This window comes from Vicugna pacos, chromosome 13, assembly GCF_048564905.1.
Source record: "Vicugna pacos chromosome 13, VicPac4, whole genome shotgun sequence".
NCBI classification, from domain to species: domain Eukaryota; kingdom Metazoa; phylum Chordata; class Mammalia; order Artiodactyla; family Camelidae; genus Vicugna; species Vicugna pacos.
Genome location: NC_132999.1, coordinates 34384065 through 34400730, shown reverse-complemented (window position 1 = coordinate 34400730; position 16666 = coordinate 34384065). Strand labels below are relative to the sequence as shown.

General features: G+C 38.3%; 3 protein-coding genes across 9 annotated transcripts in view; 1 reads left to right on the top strand and 2 right to left on the bottom strand.

Annotated features, from left to right (window-relative positions):
• The window catches only part of GPBP1L1 (GC-rich promoter binding protein 1 like 1), a 46862-nt gene extending 39940 nt beyond the window's left edge, over nt 1–6922 (bottom strand). The window contains exons 1-2 of the mRNA XM_072974538.1: nt 6753–6922; nt 5914–5956 (exon numbers count right to left, since the gene is read on the bottom strand). The gene's annotated coding sequence lies outside the window, so the exon portion shown is untranslated. The remainder of the gene's footprint in view (nt 1–5913; nt 5957–6752) is intronic.
• IPP (intracisternal A particle-promoted polypeptide) overlaps nt 1–16666 on the bottom strand; it is a 56435-nt gene that overhangs the window by 15892 nt on the left and 23877 nt on the right. For 4 of the 6 annotated variants that reach the window (XM_072974532.1, XM_072974534.1, XM_072974533.1 and 1 more), the window contains 3 exons: nt 14211–16156; nt 9794–9888; nt 8303–8348 (listed from right to left, as the gene is read on the bottom strand). In XM_072974532.1, coding sequence (XP_072830633.1) covers nt 15932–16156 — 225 coding nt within the window. In that variant the 3' untranslated portion in view covers nt 8303–8348; nt 9794–9888; nt 14211–15931. Of the gene's footprint in view, nt 1–8302; nt 8349–9793; nt 9889–14127; nt 16157–16666 lie in introns of those variants that run through there. The other 2 variants (XM_072974536.1, XM_006200428.4) reach the window with 2 other exon arrangements.
• TMEM69 (transmembrane protein 69) lies at nt 8472–12387 on the top strand. 2 transcript variants are annotated; one of them, XM_006220236.4, is made up of 3 exons: nt 8472–8608; nt 10065–10204; nt 11363–12387. In XM_006220236.4, the coding sequence occupies exons 2-3, from the start codon at nt 10163–10165 to the stop codon at nt 12074–12076; spliced, it is 756 nt and encodes a 251-aa protein (XP_006220298.2). In that variant the 5' UTR covers nt 8472–8608; nt 10065–10162; the 3' UTR covers nt 12077–12387. The 2 variants fall into 2 exon arrangements, with proteins under 2 accessions (XP_006220298.2, XP_072830640.1); XM_072974539.1 differs by having other exon boundaries at nt 8540–8608; nt 10140–10204.

Below are 16666 nucleotides of genomic sequence, written 5' to 3'. Positions count from 1 at the left end.
AAAGGAACAAACTAAATGATACAAGAATTCAACTGTACAAAACTATTCTCATGACAACCAGTCCATTCTCAAAGCCAGTGTCACTGAAAAATAAGGACTAAGCATGATTAAAGAGATATACGGAAATTAAAGTGTTATATGGCACAAGGTTCTGGATCAGATACTAGTTTGGATAGCCAGCTGTAACAAACATATTTTAGGATCAGTTAGGAAAATCTGATATTGGAAGATATTGGAAGAAATGAACATTTACACACATGGAGTGTGGGCATCACAGATTAAAAACGCAAGCTATAAACTGATCTCATTTTAGTAAAATAAAAATAAAAACCTACATACATGTACTTAGAGAAAGCTCTGGGGGAAAATGCACGAAAAGTTGTTAACAGTAGTGACTTCTGGATGATAGGAATGTCAAGTTTTTATTTTTCCATATCTATATACCTTAATATTCTACACAGCACATATACTGCTTTTGCAATAATAAAAGAATTATTAAAAAACAGAATCACACAGAGAGCTTTAATAAACTTATGGTGACCAGGCTTTACCCCAGATAAGTTTTCAAAGGTTAAGAACTACTGCTTTTAAGAACTGGGAGTGGATAAAAGGGAAAATTCTTGTCTAAGATTGTCTTTAAAAAAGACATTCATGGCAATTTTTCACTTTATGAGTTAGGAGACTACCCTAAATAGAGGCAGTAACTGTATCTTCTGAAAGGGGCGAATTTTATTAGTCAATTTTACAGATCAGAGTTCTTGGTTGAAAAAAAAAACCTCTATTTAGGTAGATTAAGTAGAAAAGGAATTTATCAGCAGGATACTGGGAGTTCAGAGAATGAATGATTTGGCAAACCTATAAAAATCAAGTAAAGCTAAATAATCAAAACCACCAACCAAGGTTATACCACAGCAAGAGTCTCTTAGGAAACTGCCCGATGCACTGCCACTGCCACCACCCAATGGAATTAACTGTAAACTGTCCTTGCTCCTTTCTCTCACTCCAGATTCAAGTCCCCAATCAAGCGTATTTGACTGGCACAGTTTGGGTCATGGTTACCAGGGGTCCAGGACAGAAAGTGTATGTGTGTATGCATACAAGTTACATTTCATTTCTAGTTTCCTTTCCTAGTAAGATTCAAAAAAGGCCACGGTGAAATAGGGTTAAAAATGGAAAACAAACAAAAGAAACAACAAAGGACCTCATTAAAGCTCAATCAGTAAAATGTCCAACACAGGAAGCTTGTCTGTCTTCCCATTAGCAATAACCTTTAATCACTGTGACTTCTGATTCATTTTCAAGAAAAAAAGAATTTCCTTAAAATAATTTCACAAAGTAAAAAATTTTCAAGAGTAAAATTTATAACCTTTCTCAGGTATCTCCTTCCCAACTGCCATTCAAAGGTTACAAGCACTTGTTACCACCATACCTATACACTATCCTGACAGAAATGGAATTAATTTGAATCACAATGGTTTCAAATAAGCACACTATTGTTACAAAAGTACATTTATCACCTGAAGCAATCTGACAGATTAAATTCTGGCTGTGAAATTCAGATAACTAACTGAATTAGATTCATGCAAGTATCTGAGACTATAAGGTTTTGGAACCAGTGAAAATTGTTTCTGTACCATTTGCTCCAAAAGTCACTGAATAAACTACACTACAAACAAGCCACTCAGTAGCGATAAATTTTATCAAATATTTGCAGCTACAGGGGCCCTGAAAGGCTTCAGTTTCCTCTGAATATAAGTACATAGGCTATTTGTTACATTTTAAAAACGATATAGTTTTTATAATTGAGAAATTAAAAAGTAGTGACTAATATATCGCAAAATATACATTTTTAGTTTACCTTCATTTTACTCACAAGCATATCTAAAAATCTCTTTTCAAGAACAAACCCAGCTTCTAATCCAAACATTACTTTTAAGTTAGAAGAGCAGACTCTGGATCAGGCTGGCTCTACCATATACTCTGTGACTATAGACAAGACACTTCACCTCTTTTCGCTTCAAATCACTTATCTGTAATTTGGAAATTGTTGGAAACTTGACAATTAAATGAGTGAATATATGTAAAGTGTTCTGAATAGTGCCTGGATGTTTTCCCCAGGGAAATTTAAAAACAAAAAACAAAAAAACGGAGGGGGAAGAGGGAGTCCTGGTCTATATTGAGTACACAATAAATGTTAAGAATAAAATGCTTAAAAGTTTGGGGGTTGGGGGGCTAAACAATAGAAAAAAGATGCAGTTTTGAGAAAAGGAATCTTTAGATCAAGTAGGCTAAGAAAACTATTCACTAGTAACCAAAACTAGAAAACAAAACCACTGCAAGCCCAGCACATTTAGCTCAAATTTTTAGTACAATAAATAAATACTAGGTTGGGGAAAAAAAAAAGGACAAGAAACAAACTACCTGGAAAAGTTAATACTGAATTGGACACAGAACCAAACAAACACTCCATTTTACAAGCATATCGAGAGAAAATAACTAATACAATTTCTCTATACTGCTCAATAGAGAAACTGTGAGAAAATGATATAGATGAGAATCATTGAACAAACCAGGAAAAAAAAACTACCAATTTACAGAAAATCAGGAAAATCCAGAATGTGGGAAACTACAGGACAAAGACCTGGTTTCTTCAACAAAGTGCAAGGAAAAAACCAAAAGAAACATACAAACTAAGAGGCTTGAAAGAATATCAGTCAATTAATTCAGTGTGTGGGACCTGGACCTTGAATCAAATAAACGAGAAGTCAACAGAAAAGTAATATCTAGAAAAAGGAAACACAAAACCCCCAAAAGTTCTACGTGCAAAAATCTGTTCAGATGTCACTGAATTTCACTCAACTGTTAAAAGGATGTTCATTAAAGACAATTTCAAACAATTTACTTAACAGTTATGAAGCATTTACAACAGTCAGGTATTGTATTAAGCACTGTATTCATTTACCACAATAACCCTAAGAGAAGGTACTATTATCCACATTTAACAGAGGAAGAAACAGGCAAAAAATCTTAGCTAAAACTCCATGAAGGTCATAAAACTATGAAGTGGCAATGCTGAGATTCAGACCCAGGCTATAAAGTTGCTGCCCATTTAACTACCATACCATGCCATCTCTCTACATGATGTGGTGAAAACTGGGCTTTGGAATGAAAGGAAGCTGTCCGAATCCCCACCTTTCATTATGTTATGCAAATTACTTAACTTCTTGGATCCTCTGTACACTCACTCATAGAAGGGTTAATATCACCTATTCCAAACAAGTGTTTTAAGGAATAATGAGATCACATATTTTGGACTCTACTACAACCTCTAGTTTATGAAGTCCACAATAAATGGTTCCCACTCCCCTTCCCATCATACCTGGTAAGACTAATTAAAAAGCAAAGTTAATAAACACATAGCTGTAACACTGCAATAGTTCTACCTTTTAATTAACTAACCAAAGAACCCCCAAACCATCTTTTCAACATACTTGTATATTTCAAGGATAGTTAATGATTCAGTAGAGGATTTTTTTATATAGTGCAGTTTAAACTTACAATCAGCAGAAATAAGAGTTTGCAATCTAAATTTAAAGTATAGCTGAATTTAAATGAATTCGATTATTTCTGAAAACAATCAAACAAAACGTATTCCACATAAGTAGACCTACTGCTCTGAAAAGTGTACTGAAACTTTTTCACGTTGGTTATTCTCTAGCCTGACTCCAGTTAATATAAGGCAAAGTAGTTTTATCATAGAAAGGGAAGGTAAACTTAATGAGCATGCCAGAAATCAGCTCCTCCAAGAAAGATAGCTTTCTAATGTTGCTATCCTGTGAAAAATTTTGTGCTTATCTGTTAAACTAAGTTCTTAGGTGGCAGAAATGTTTTAGTCACTAGGTATTCGTAGCACTTAAACACAGTGGAACTAGCACCATAGTATAGCCTATAGCATTTCTTAAAAGAAAGTATTTCTTAAAATCATGATGGAGCTGTTTTGCCTGAAAAATGAAAAATAATTTTTCCAACAGATGAATTAAAGGCTGATTATTTGCTTTAGTAAAGAAAAACCTATTAGACTCCTTAAATATTTGCCCAGTATATTTGTAATCGCCTGTAAAAATTAAACTTACATAACACAAGCAATATTTTACCTCATTAGTTAAGATACATAAACCTGTGGACAAAAGTTCAGCTTCTCTCACTGAATTATTTTAAGTTTGAGTAGCCAGTTTTGTTTTGAGCAGACCAGTGGGAAATAAATAAAAACTGGAGCCTGATTTTGGAGTTACTTGGGCAGCTAGGTCTCAGCACAAACACATTTAATTCTAGACAATGGCAACTATAGTCACTTATGAAGTAGTATGTTTTTCTATGCATCACCTAGATTTGACCCCCTTGAAAAACCATAAATGCATACAGCACCAAAATTTGCCTTTTCCATGGACCACTTTTCAGTTGGGATACTTAAAAAATTTTTTTGCATCTCATCTTTCCAATAGTATTACTTTTATTTTCATGGTTAAAAGGATGCACAGTGACTTGGAAACAGATTGCTTAGGTTTAAATACAGGATCTGCTATCTACTAGCTGGATGAATCTCTGGACTTATTTTCCTCAACTAAAAAATAGGGACAAAACAATTATCTACCTCATAGAAATAAATTATTAAATATAAAGCACTTCAAGCAAAAGTCAGCCCCTAGTACATTAGAGTTATGACTGTTATTAAGTGCATACAATTCAGTCATAAAACAAAGATATCAATCTTCTGAAGTATGATTCAAAATTATGTTTTATCTTTAACTGATCATTTAAAAATTATAAGCAGAAACGTGTCAAATAGCCACTGACGAAGAAAACTGGTTAGCTGAATTCATTCGAAATAAAAATGGCTCTCTAACATTCCACTCCACCCCAATTTCAAAAGCTCTGATAAGATAGTATTCAAAATCAACTAGAAAATATTTATATCAATACGCACAATCTGTTTTGAGCAACACCCCAACAAATCAGAGTAATAAGGTCTCATCCAAGTTTATGGGTCCAATAGTGAACAACGGCAAAACACAAAGCAAATGACTTGTAATTTCTGTAAAGCACTTCGAATGTCTGTCTTGTAAAACCACCAAAATAATTTAAGAACGACAAAAATCCTAGGGGAATGGACAAAAGCAAACTTTTGTATTGAAGGAATGTAGAGACCTAAATTGAAACTGACTCCCTAGGGAAGCAAGATGACAAGTTTATTTTACTATTAATTCCAAAGTTCTCACTGACAATTAGCATTTGATTATTTTATCTTTTAGACAGGTTGCAAATTGAAACTCAGACATTTTCCCAAATACTGAAGTTAACTGTTTTAGGTTTCTATTCTATGTCTTTTTGTTTTCAGTTAAACTTCTTGATCTAATGCTAAAAACAAAAAAGCAGCAAACAAAAAGACAGCCTTTTGTTTGAAAGGGCACAACAATCAGTCACTCCATATCTAAAGTTTGTTTTCACTTGTTGCCTTACACTCTCCTAATAAATATTTCAAACAGCACTCTGATTTTCTTTCAGGTATTACACATAAAAGACATTAGAAAATGCCAGCAGTCCACCAAACTATAAATCTAAGTCTACTGAAGACTACCAATAACTTGGATGGGATTTCCACTGAACGTGACTTCTGTAACTACAGTAAAACATGAGCCACCATTAACTCTGTTTTTTCCTGATTAGCGGTAAATATTAAGGTTAAGAGCAAGTATTTCAAAAAACAGGACAAATCAACCTCAGAGCACAAAGCTGCCTGATAAAATTAACACCACAGCACAATTTCAAAACTATAAGCAACTACCAAAAAAACAAAACAAAACCGCACCCACTCTTATGTAAACTTTTGGAGTAAGCAAACTTCTTTAGCCTCACCTTTGTTTTTACCTAGCAGGGACTCTTCAAGATAAGACACCAACTGCAAGAAGATCAAAAGATCCAGTTATCGTTCCCTTAAGAGAAATAACTAAGAATTCAAGACATGTTAATGTATTTAATTTACCGAGCTCGGGGCACTTCCCCAAGCTACAGCCATTTTAGATTCAGTCTTTCTTCTCAATTTCACGGGGGTGGGGAGAGGTAGACATTAAATAGAAACAAATTCTCTTTAGAACACTTCAAGATTGACCAGCTTTTCTTCTGGGGTGGGGGTGGGGGCTGGTAGGTGGGGGAGAGACCATCTGAAAAACGAAAACACCTCGCTACGAAGGGGAACTGGAAGGCTGGGGGGGGAGCAGAGGAAGTTAAAGCTCTTCTTTTTCCCTCAAATACCCAACATTTAACCATTTGACTTAGATTCTTTTTTCCTTAGGTGTCCCATCACTGGATAACAAAAGCCCTTGGCTCTAATTTAGGAAAGAAAAAGAAACCCATAAGCCAAGCTACTCAACCACCAACAAGCCGGAACGCCTGGAGAGGAGCCAGAGAGCCGCAGGTGAGCGTTCCGACCCGAAGACCAAAGTTGAAGTAGGAGCGCTCTGGCAAGTCGCGGTGACGCTCGGGTGCAAAGCTCCACGTGCCGGGAACGGTGCCCCGTCCCAATCACACGACCCGTGGGCTCTGCGCTCGGTCCCCAGGCCGACCTACACCCAACCACCTGTGTGAGAGCCCCCTTCAACTTGTTTGAACAGCCGGCCGGTTAGGCACCAGGCGGAGCCCCGCGCCGTACGACTCAAGATCCCCCTACTGCCCCGTGGTCCGGAACTCCCACTCACCGGGCAGCGGCGGGGCTACAGCTCCAGACAAGATGCGGCGTTTGAGGGGCGCGTCCCCAGCTTTCTGATCCGGCAGAGGTGTAGAGCCCACAACCATAACAAAGCTCTTCCCAAAATGGCTGCCCGGCCCACAAGGCCCAGGAGGGGCAGAGCGGTGGAGGGGGAGGAGCTACGACCAGTCCGGCCCTGCCCCCGTCTGACCCCGCCTCACACACGCCCACCCACTCGCACCGCCCACAAGAGCGCACGCGCATGAGCCCTGTTCCGGTGACCCTGCAGGCGCCACACGCCGCCAACGTTCCGCCCCGTGAACGGCAGTTATTGCCTGCCCCGCCCCCAGCCTCCTCCATCACGGCTTTCGGCGGCGCTTGGTCGCCCCCGCCCCTCTGCACAGTTGAACTCTCTCTCCTCGCGCCGCCTCAGAGGCGGAGACGAGCCGAGTTTGGTACTCCCCTTCAAATCCCCTTGCACGGCACTAGGGCCGGGTGCGTGTGAGTGGGTGTGTATGTGTGTACCCGTTTTTCCCCGCCCCTTCGTTCTGCACCTCCCCACACCCCACCTCTGAGAAAGCATGCGTTCCCCCAACTACTTTTACGAGTACTAACAGCGGTTTCGTGGGATGGTCTGCTTTCCGACCCCTTCCCACCTTCGGCTCCTTCCTTCCTTCACGCGCGTCGTTAAGACTCCAGCCCCCAACGGGCCACACGCCTGGGCTCTAGAGGCCTGCGCTGCTGGGCCCGACGCGCTACCCGCTGGGAGTGGTAGTTCCGCCTGACCGCTGGCGTCACGCCCCTGTCCCAGTGCCGCGCGGGTTTCTGGCCAGAGCCTGCTCCTGTGCCAGGGCGGAGAAGCTGTTTCTCTGACCGAAAGTCTCATTGGGTATCGCACGACGGGAAGGGGCGGCGCTGCCATGACAAGAGATGGAAATAAAAGTAAACTAGAAGGGATCACTATCAGGAAGAATTCGCTGTGAGCCAATTCTGCACAGGAAGCTAAGCCATATGATGACCCGCATTCGGAAAGCTAGACTACTCGGAATCCAGAGGAATGGATGAACTGGCTAGCGTGGGCCCCTTGGACTCTCCTATTGACTTTAGAATGACGCGCAAATTGCCTGATGATGTTTCCTTTGACATACTGAAATGGAGGCCCAGAGAAAGGAAAGGACTTGCTCAAGGTCACACAACCTACAAATAAAAGTTAAAGCAGAAGGTGACAGGAGGAATGATCTAACTTCCGGGTCACCTTCAAGCCCAAGGCTCTTATCACCACACCTTTCATGGCAGTGAAAGTCCCGCCCCTTATGCTCTTTACTTCTTAATGAAGTTTCCTGATCCCAGCAGAAAGAATGAAGTGGAAAGTTTTTTTCTTTTTCTTAAATAGCATTAGTAGTTCAGGATCCTAGTATAAGGAGTGAGATCCTAGAAACCCTGTTATTATGCAAAGTAAAAAATGAGTTCCAGAGATGGCAAGCAATTTGGCCAAGTCATACTTGGCCTAGACTCCAAATCGCTATCTTCACTGACATTGTTTCAGTAGTTGCACCCTACCTTCCCGAACTCTGCGGGTCATATTTCCCTGGGCTGGCTGGGAAACCTGGAATAGAGAAGCAAGAACTGTTCAGGAACTCTACAAACTTCAAAAAGCCGGCTTCCACTTGATTTTAAAGAAATAGCCCGACAGAAAAACCCGGTGTGGGAACAAGTTAGTGGTGGTTGAGTCCCCACCCGAACTCATTTTTCTCGGCTCTCAGGAAGTGGGGGGGCCATCTGACCCCATCTGCCGGAAGTGCCTTTTCCAGAGTGCCGGGCTATTCTTGCAGCTTAGTTTTCCACCTCTCCGCGCAACGCTGGCAAGTAAGTAGTAGGGCTGCTGCCACTGGTGCAGCTTGGGAAGGGTGGGTATAGAGGGTTAGGAGTAAACTGAAGCCGGAGAGACTGTCGGACAGTTTCCCGAGGATCTTTGCGTCCAGACTCCGCCCCCTTTTCCCTGTTGTCGGCTCTGAGGTTTACAGATTGAAACTTTCATTTGGGGCAGTGGAAATATTGAGCATTTTCACCTAAACTGAGCAGATTAACCCTTAGCTCTTTGTCTTTAATTCCCTCACCAGTTGCCATTCCCTGGGCTTTAAGCTGTCTCTTTTTCACTTTAATACTCCTGAGTTGGAAAGCACATGTCACAGTGCACAGGGAGTTCGGAAGGTTCAATTTTTTTAATGGGGTGGTCTTGAAGTCCCTTACGCGGCCATGCCGATATGTGTCTGGGAGTCAGGAGGTGGATGTGGGTATCATCTAACATCTACTTAGAGGCGGATAACTTAACGTCTACTTGCTTCCTTAAATATAGAATGAAGACATTGACTGGCTGGTATACAGAATTTCTCGACCCAGCCCTAAGATCTGTGATCAAGAAATTAGTTCACTAAATATTTAGATTAAGCAGAAACTATGTTTTGGATTTTTAGACACTTCATTCTCGTGGTTAAGAATCAGACTCATAAACATGACAGAGTTGGATTCACATTCTCACTCATCCATTTACTAGCTGCTTACATTGTGTAAGGTGGGAATAATAGTATATTTTGAGTGCCTACTTTGTGTTAGGGACATTTCTCAGCTCTTTACATGTATTAACTTTAGTTTTTACAGTGACCTTATGTAGTTACTATAGGCTTTATAGGTGAGTGAACTCCACCTTAGCCAGGTTAAATAATTTGCCCAAGATCACATAGCTAATACATGGTGGAGCCAGGTTTCCAATCCACATTGTTTGACTCCAAAGTCTGCACTCTTACTTAACAGGCTATTCTGTCTCTCAGCACCAAGTTGATGAGGTCACTGTATTAAATGAATTAGTGCATGTAAAACACCTGGTTACTGTGCCTGGTTCACAGCTAAATTGTATTGGCTGCTGCTATCATTATTTTGAGCTGTAAACTCCTAAGCCACAAAATAGATAACTAAGGGGAAAAAAGAGAACAGAGAAGCTATGACTTTCAGTGTTTAAGACAATAAAGCTGGTACTTCAGTGAAGCAATTTACCTAAGGTCACACAGCTGGGAAACACGGAAGTAGTTGTAAAATCCAGGTCTATTGTCTCTGTGAATTATTCTTTCTGCTACACCAAACAGCAAAAGCTAAAAGAAAGGTTCAGAGAAGAAAAGGATCTGTTTACTTAATGTTTTACTGATTTTTTGAAAACATTAATGATTGTTCTCAAAGGAAACTGTTATATAGAAGAAATTCCCCCTACTTACTACTTTAAAAAATTATGTATAAAATGAAGAAAATTGACATCTTGTTTTGTACACAGCAACATGCTTCTGATTCAGCCCTTCCACTTAGCTGTAAAAATAAATTAATCAGAACGCCCTGGCATCTTCCTTAGCGAGACTTTCAGTGGGACCCAGTATGCTTCACTTCATCCAGAAGTTTTCTCAAGCACCTTCAAAGGTTGGTTTATTCAGCAAATATTTGAGCACTACTTTCCAGGCATTTCTTTGTAACTAATAGTGAAATTTCACTAACAGTGAAAAAGAAGACAAAAATCCTTACCCTTTTACATTCCGGTTGTTCCAGGGAAGTGGATAAAATACAAGTGAAATATTTAATTTGTCAAGTGGTGAGTGCTTTGGAGAACTATAGCTCAGGGACGGGGAATAGGGAACAGCAGACTTAGGGACTGCACTTATAAACAGGGTGGTCAGAAGTGAGGGAATGAGCCTTGCAGGCAGCTCAAAGAACATTCTAGACAAAAGGAAAAAGAAGGCCTCAAGATGGAATCATTCCTAGCATTCTGAGTAATCACCAAGATTCTTAAATGACTTTCATTTTTTTGTTCAACATTTTTTGAGTTACTGTTGATCTGTTCATCAGTTGAAGTATGAAATCTGCTCACTAAAGCACAGAATCAACAGGAAAGGTTATTGATTTGGCCATGTACCGTGAAAAGCACTGGGGATTTTTTTTTTTAAGGCAAAGAAAAAATGATCCTGGCTCTCGAGTCTACTGAGACAGACAAGTAAACATGATTTTAATTTACTGTGAGATTATGATGGAAGTGTGCATAGGGTACTTACATATAGAAGCATTAAATCAGACTGGAGAAAGCTTCAAGCTGAATTTTGAAAGATACGTTCCCTAGATAGAAAAGTGGTAAGCTAGAATTCTGGCAGAGACAGCGTAGAAAGGCATGAAGCTATGAATAGTATGCAGTGTCTAAAGCTTAATTTTTTCTACATAAAATAGCACTGCCACAGTAGTTAGTACCACTTCTTTTGCAGTTTATAAATAGAAGAGGCAGTTGAGAATGCCAAAAACTAAAGACCTAGTCTTTTCCTGTTTCTCCTTCAGTTATTTCTCTCATAGGATAAGATTAGTGGTAGGCGGAAACTTATCACTGGTTTCTATTCAGTAGTTTCTTTTGCATATTGTATAGCTGTTTGATAGTCTTTGCCACCAATAACAACATCACCCTGTAGCTCAATCTTTCTTTAAGTTCAGTGTATTAACAGAAAGCAGATTGTTATTGTATTGTTTCAGATTGGGATTAAGACATTTGGTGATTTTTTTTAATCTGTTTTTTGTCTTCTGGTTTTATTTTCTCTACAGATTCTGAAGTATCCTTCTACAGTCAGACTAGGAGCTAGCAGAAGAATAAACATACTTTCTGTCAAGGCATGTCTCCAGCAGAACTTTTCCCCTTTGTTTCCAAGGACTTGGCTTCTCTCATCATTTCCAGTGTATATGAGCAAAACACAGTATTATCATACGTCCCCGTGCAGCTTTAAGAAGAAGCAAAAGCAAGCAGTATTTCCAGCCAGGCCACCACGCACCATCAGTTACCTGCCTTACAGCCCAAAGCCAGCGTTATACATAACTCTGGCAGGACTAATCCCCTTCGTTGCTCCACCACTGGTCATGGTGATGACAAAGACTTATATCCCCATATTAGCTTTTACTCAGATGGCTTATGGAGCCAGTTTCCTATCTTTCTTGGGAGGGATCAGATGGGGTTTTGCTTTGCCAGAAGGTAGTCCAGCCAAGCCAGACTTCCTCAATTTAGCTAATAGTTTCACTCCTGTTGTGTTTTCATGGTTTGCCTTCTTTATTTCTGAGAGACTCAGTGAAGCTATAGTCACAGTAATAATAGGTTTGGCAATAGCATTACACAGTGAACTTTTTCTCTTGCCACATTATCCCAATTGGTTCAAAGCCCTGAGGATAGTAGCCACTTTAGTGGCCTTTCTTTCATTTGTAATAACTTTACTAGTTAAAGATATTTATCCAGAGAAAGGACCCAAGAGACCTGGGCGAACAGAATAAATATAAAACTCTGTAGATGACGTTAGGATGTTGGCTAGAAACCTTGTAAGGCTGTGTTTTGGCATCACCTTTTTCTCCTTCTGTTTAGCTCTTTTTTTCCCTCACCAATGGTAATTTATTCTTCACAAATTAGTTTTCATTTCTAGAAATCTTTACAGGAATCACTGAGAAGCAGCTTGAAAATCCCTAACAAGGCCTTTTCATGTCATTAGGTTACAGTTCTCATTATCTTTTTATGAATTAAATAGTCAGCCAGTTAATAGTTTCAATGTTTTGTTTTGAAAAATGTAAAATAAAAAAGATGAAAAATCCTTTTTGCTAGAGCTTTAAGATCACTGAAAACACATACACACACACATACACACATTCTCCCACTTTTTAAGAGGAAAATTTTGTATCTGTGAGGGTCTGAAAATAATAGGTTGTTCCAGTGGCTCCAGTGGAGCGGTCATTGCACTTGCCCCTGGGAAGTGCATTTCCAAGCTCATTTTACCTGGTATAACCTAGGTATATGAGCTGAAAAGATTTGTGGCTCTGAAGTCAGTGGGGAGCAATGTCACAAGGGGAAGCCATGTTCAAGAAAAGCCTGACACATTTTCCAGTTTTTATCAGCTATTTGGCGGAGTATAGATGCAACTTACCTCCAAACCAGCGGGTTAAAAATATTTAAAAGAATAAAGCCATTACTACATACAAGTAGGAAACTAGTCAAGCTGGAGCCATCTTAATGTTCTAATGAGTTGGACCATCTAGTTTTACAAATTAACTCACAGAGAAGCTTTTTTAAAACAACAAAAGCAACACCTTGAATTCTAACTTGAAAACCTAGTCTCTTGAGATGCTGAGTCTCATAAAAAAGGGAAAACATTTCAAATGTTGTAAGAATACAAATATATCACCTGGTGTGTGTTATCTTTGTATATGTATTCAAATATTAGGTAACTTAAATTTCATAAGTGAATTATATACATATGATTTCCACTTTAGTGATTCTTGGCTGTGAAGAGATCAGAATCTAAAGTGGTAACTTGTTTACTTTCTTACACACCTGTTACAGGTTGAATTGTCCATTCAAGTTCTAATCCCCAGTATCTCAGAATGTGACCTTACTTGTAGATAGGGTCTTTACAGAGGTAATAAGGTTAAAATGAGGTCATAAGGGTAGGCTGTAATGTAATATTACCTGTGTTCTTATAACAAGGGAAAATTTAGAGATAAACAAGTAGTTAGAATACCATGTGAACATGAAGACCATTATCTACATGCCAAAGAGAAGCCTGGAACAGATCCCTCCTTAGTTAGCCCTTAGAAGGAATCAACTCCACCAACACCTCGATTTCAGACTTACGCTTCCAAAACTGTGAGACAAAAATTCTGTTGTTTAAATTTCTGTGGTGCATTGTTAAAGCAGCCCTAGAAAACAAATATAACACTATAGAGCTATAGCTTGTTCTGATCATTGAGAAGCTTACCAGCTAAAGCCTGTGGCTGAAATCACATGATACTTCTTTACAAATGGACAGAATAGTTTACTGATACTGATATTGAATACTGAAAGAAAGCCTGATATTGAAAGAAAGAAAGCTCATATTCTTCAAAAGATCTCTCTCAGATTCTCAGATTAAGTGTTTCAGTGAGGAAGCCTGCTTCTTTGCTTCTCCTAAACTGCATAAGGACGATACAAATTTAAAACTTTTCTCTGATCTCAAATTCATTATCTTTCAGGATAGAAGCAAGTCATATTTTTAGGCTAATTGCCCAATTTCACTAAACAAATGCAGGTAAATGCATTTTGCAAATTACATTATGATTTTAAAGTACATTTGATTTTAAGAACAGTGGACAGGATATTTAGAAGCATATTGAATTGTTAAATATTTTGGAGGAACATCATGTTAATAGTTGCTCAGAAAACAGAATTAAATGTAAAACTAAATGTGCAAGTGCCTCAAATTAAAACATACTAAAAAACCTGAGCAATTCTACTACAGTTTGATAATCCAGGAATGCTGATAGTAAACTAAGTTAATAAGTAATACAAGGAAAAGCAAAAAAAAAAATCAGGATACTTTATTAGTACATTCTTTTTAAAACAAACAGTCATTACCTAGGAAATAAGCATATTTACAATTACCTGTTTTTAGGGATTGCCTGGGTTTATTAAGCCCAAACACTGATTGTCTTGATTACACTTCTGTCAAAGCAGTACAAAACAGCTTCCCTTCATATCCCATTTTAGGTTGGCACCAGGCAATAATGAAAATTAAATTATAGGGAAATTTGTAAATCTCTTTTGAACCAGAATGCAGATTCTCTATAACTAGAAATATTAAAGGCACATGAATTAGAGCCTAAATAGTTTACAAATTATCTTTTTTTATTTCTTTTTCCTTTTTTTCTTCTTTTTTTTTCTTCTTTTTTTATTTCTTTTCTTTTTTTTTTTTTCTTCTTTTTTTTACAAATTATCTTGATACATCATTCCTTGACATTTTACAGATCTCAACCAGGCATCTGTAGACTTTCAGGGTATCCCAAAGAAAGGGACACAGAGCTTTGTACTACATAAGCTTTTCTTAATATATGCATATGATTAAGTTATGAAAGAAAGTATCCTTGTGGATTAATCCAAATATTTTGGATGTGAGTGCTACCTGAGTCTTTAATGCTTACCGAAGGTTTTCTATCTAAATAAGCTGCTGATGCTTGTAACAATATACTGAAGGACTTTACTAAAGAAAAGGGGAAGTCAGGAATATGCAGATCAAATCCTGAACAACTAGGTAAACCTTAATGTATAAGACCTTTAATACATGTGGCTCCGGCTGACTAGTAGAAATAACTTAAAAGTAATGAATGTATATGAAGAATCTTCCTCTCAGAACTGGACAGAGAACAATTCTTTAGAATGCTTCTCTGGAGGAAAATGAGAAGTTCTGAGAAGCAGTTTTGGATCAGCCTTTTCAACTGACACTTATGAGTTAGGGTCTATAAAAAGTTTTACAGCTCACACTTAGACTTGCTCAAGTACAAATAAGCTTCATGAAACTTGATAATCTAATAAAACTCCCTCTTCCCAAAGCCAAACAGATATTTTTGGTGACTATTTAGAAAATAGGTGCATATAACCATCTGGGCTCTATCATCCATTACATCATCCTATCGCAATAAAAGACTGTCACTAAGAACCTCCTATTAATACCTAACTTGCATTCCAGCATCAACACAAAAACATAAGTGAGCAAAAGATTTTTTTATGTTGTTATCAACAAGCAAAAACTTAGCTATCTATATAAATAGCTAGATATTTCCCATATATCTACTGCCAATAAGTTTGAGGCTAGTGAAAACTCCTGGATTAAAATAAAAGTAGGAAGTTGTTTCATTAGCTTTTCTCTGTAGGGTAAACTATGGCCATGGAAAAATGTGCTCTGGATTGAATCATGAATATACAGACATTTTAAAAGTGTTTCATTGACATTTTTACATCACATAAGGGTCATATTCCAGCACGAAGTGTACTGGAGAAGCAGCTAAAGGGGCTATTTGCCAAGAAGCTCCTAGCAAATTGTTATTTTACAAATAGAACTCTACCCCTAACTGGACAATTCTAGAGCATAAACAGAATTTATATTGGTAAGCTTGGCAAATTTGTGTGAGCTCTTTATTAATTTAGGACATATTCCATATCACTTCTTACTCAGATTAAAAAAAAATCATTCTTCAGTCATTTATCTACCCAATTCACAAAAAACTCAATAGAATGAAAGGGTCTGATCACCAAATACTAGTGTGATTTGCAACAGGTCAGATCTTGTATTTTCAAAATGTTTTTTGTGCTCTCTTATGCTTTCTATTTCACAGTACAGCAATACCTCCTTCACAGCGACTGGTGATCATGTTACCAATTTCTGTCCACGTATCTGAATGAGGGTTATAAACTTCAACTGAGTCCAGGGTACCTGGGGCCAAGAAATCATGGCTAGAAGATCGACCTCCAGAAACATACAGAAGTCCGTTGACTGCCACAACACACATGCCTGCTCTAGGCACTTTCATTGAAGCAACTTCAACCCACTTTTCCTGGTTAAGAGAAAAAAGAAGTTAGCAGTGTCATAACATGACAGTAGAGAAAAGGGCTGAGAAGTCAGATACCCAGGTTCTTTTTACATGTTTAAATTTCAAACTCACAATCCAATCATATAAGAATACAAAACATTTTTAATTGAAAATTTTAGTAGGTGTAGACAAATGAGTAAATTTGGAGGAAAGTAATGAAAAACATGTCTGTGATTGATTGTAAATTATGATCACCAGGAGATAATCTAAAAATTCTATATAGGCAGGAATTGAGAAGCTAGTTCTGTGAACTACAAGTAGGTAATCCAAACACATACAACACACACAAATCCACAGAGCTCTAAGGAGAAAAAAGCTTACAGAAGGGCTTTTAAAAATCTTTAATATAGCACAGGGAAATATACACAAAATGTTATGATAAATCACAGAGAAAAAAATGTGACAATGAGTGTGTATATGTCCATGAATGACTGAAAAATTGTGCTGAACACTGGAATTTGACACAACACTGTA

Coding starts and splice junctions, on each gene's coding strand:
- TMEM69 (XM_006220236.4), top strand. CDS start 10,163: ATGCTTCACTTCATCCAGAAGTTTTCTCAAGCACCTTCAAAG. Junction 10,205..11,362: donor TTTCTCAAGCACCTTCAAAG/GTTGGTTTATTC, acceptor TTTTCTCTACAG/ATTCTGAAGTATCCTTCTAC.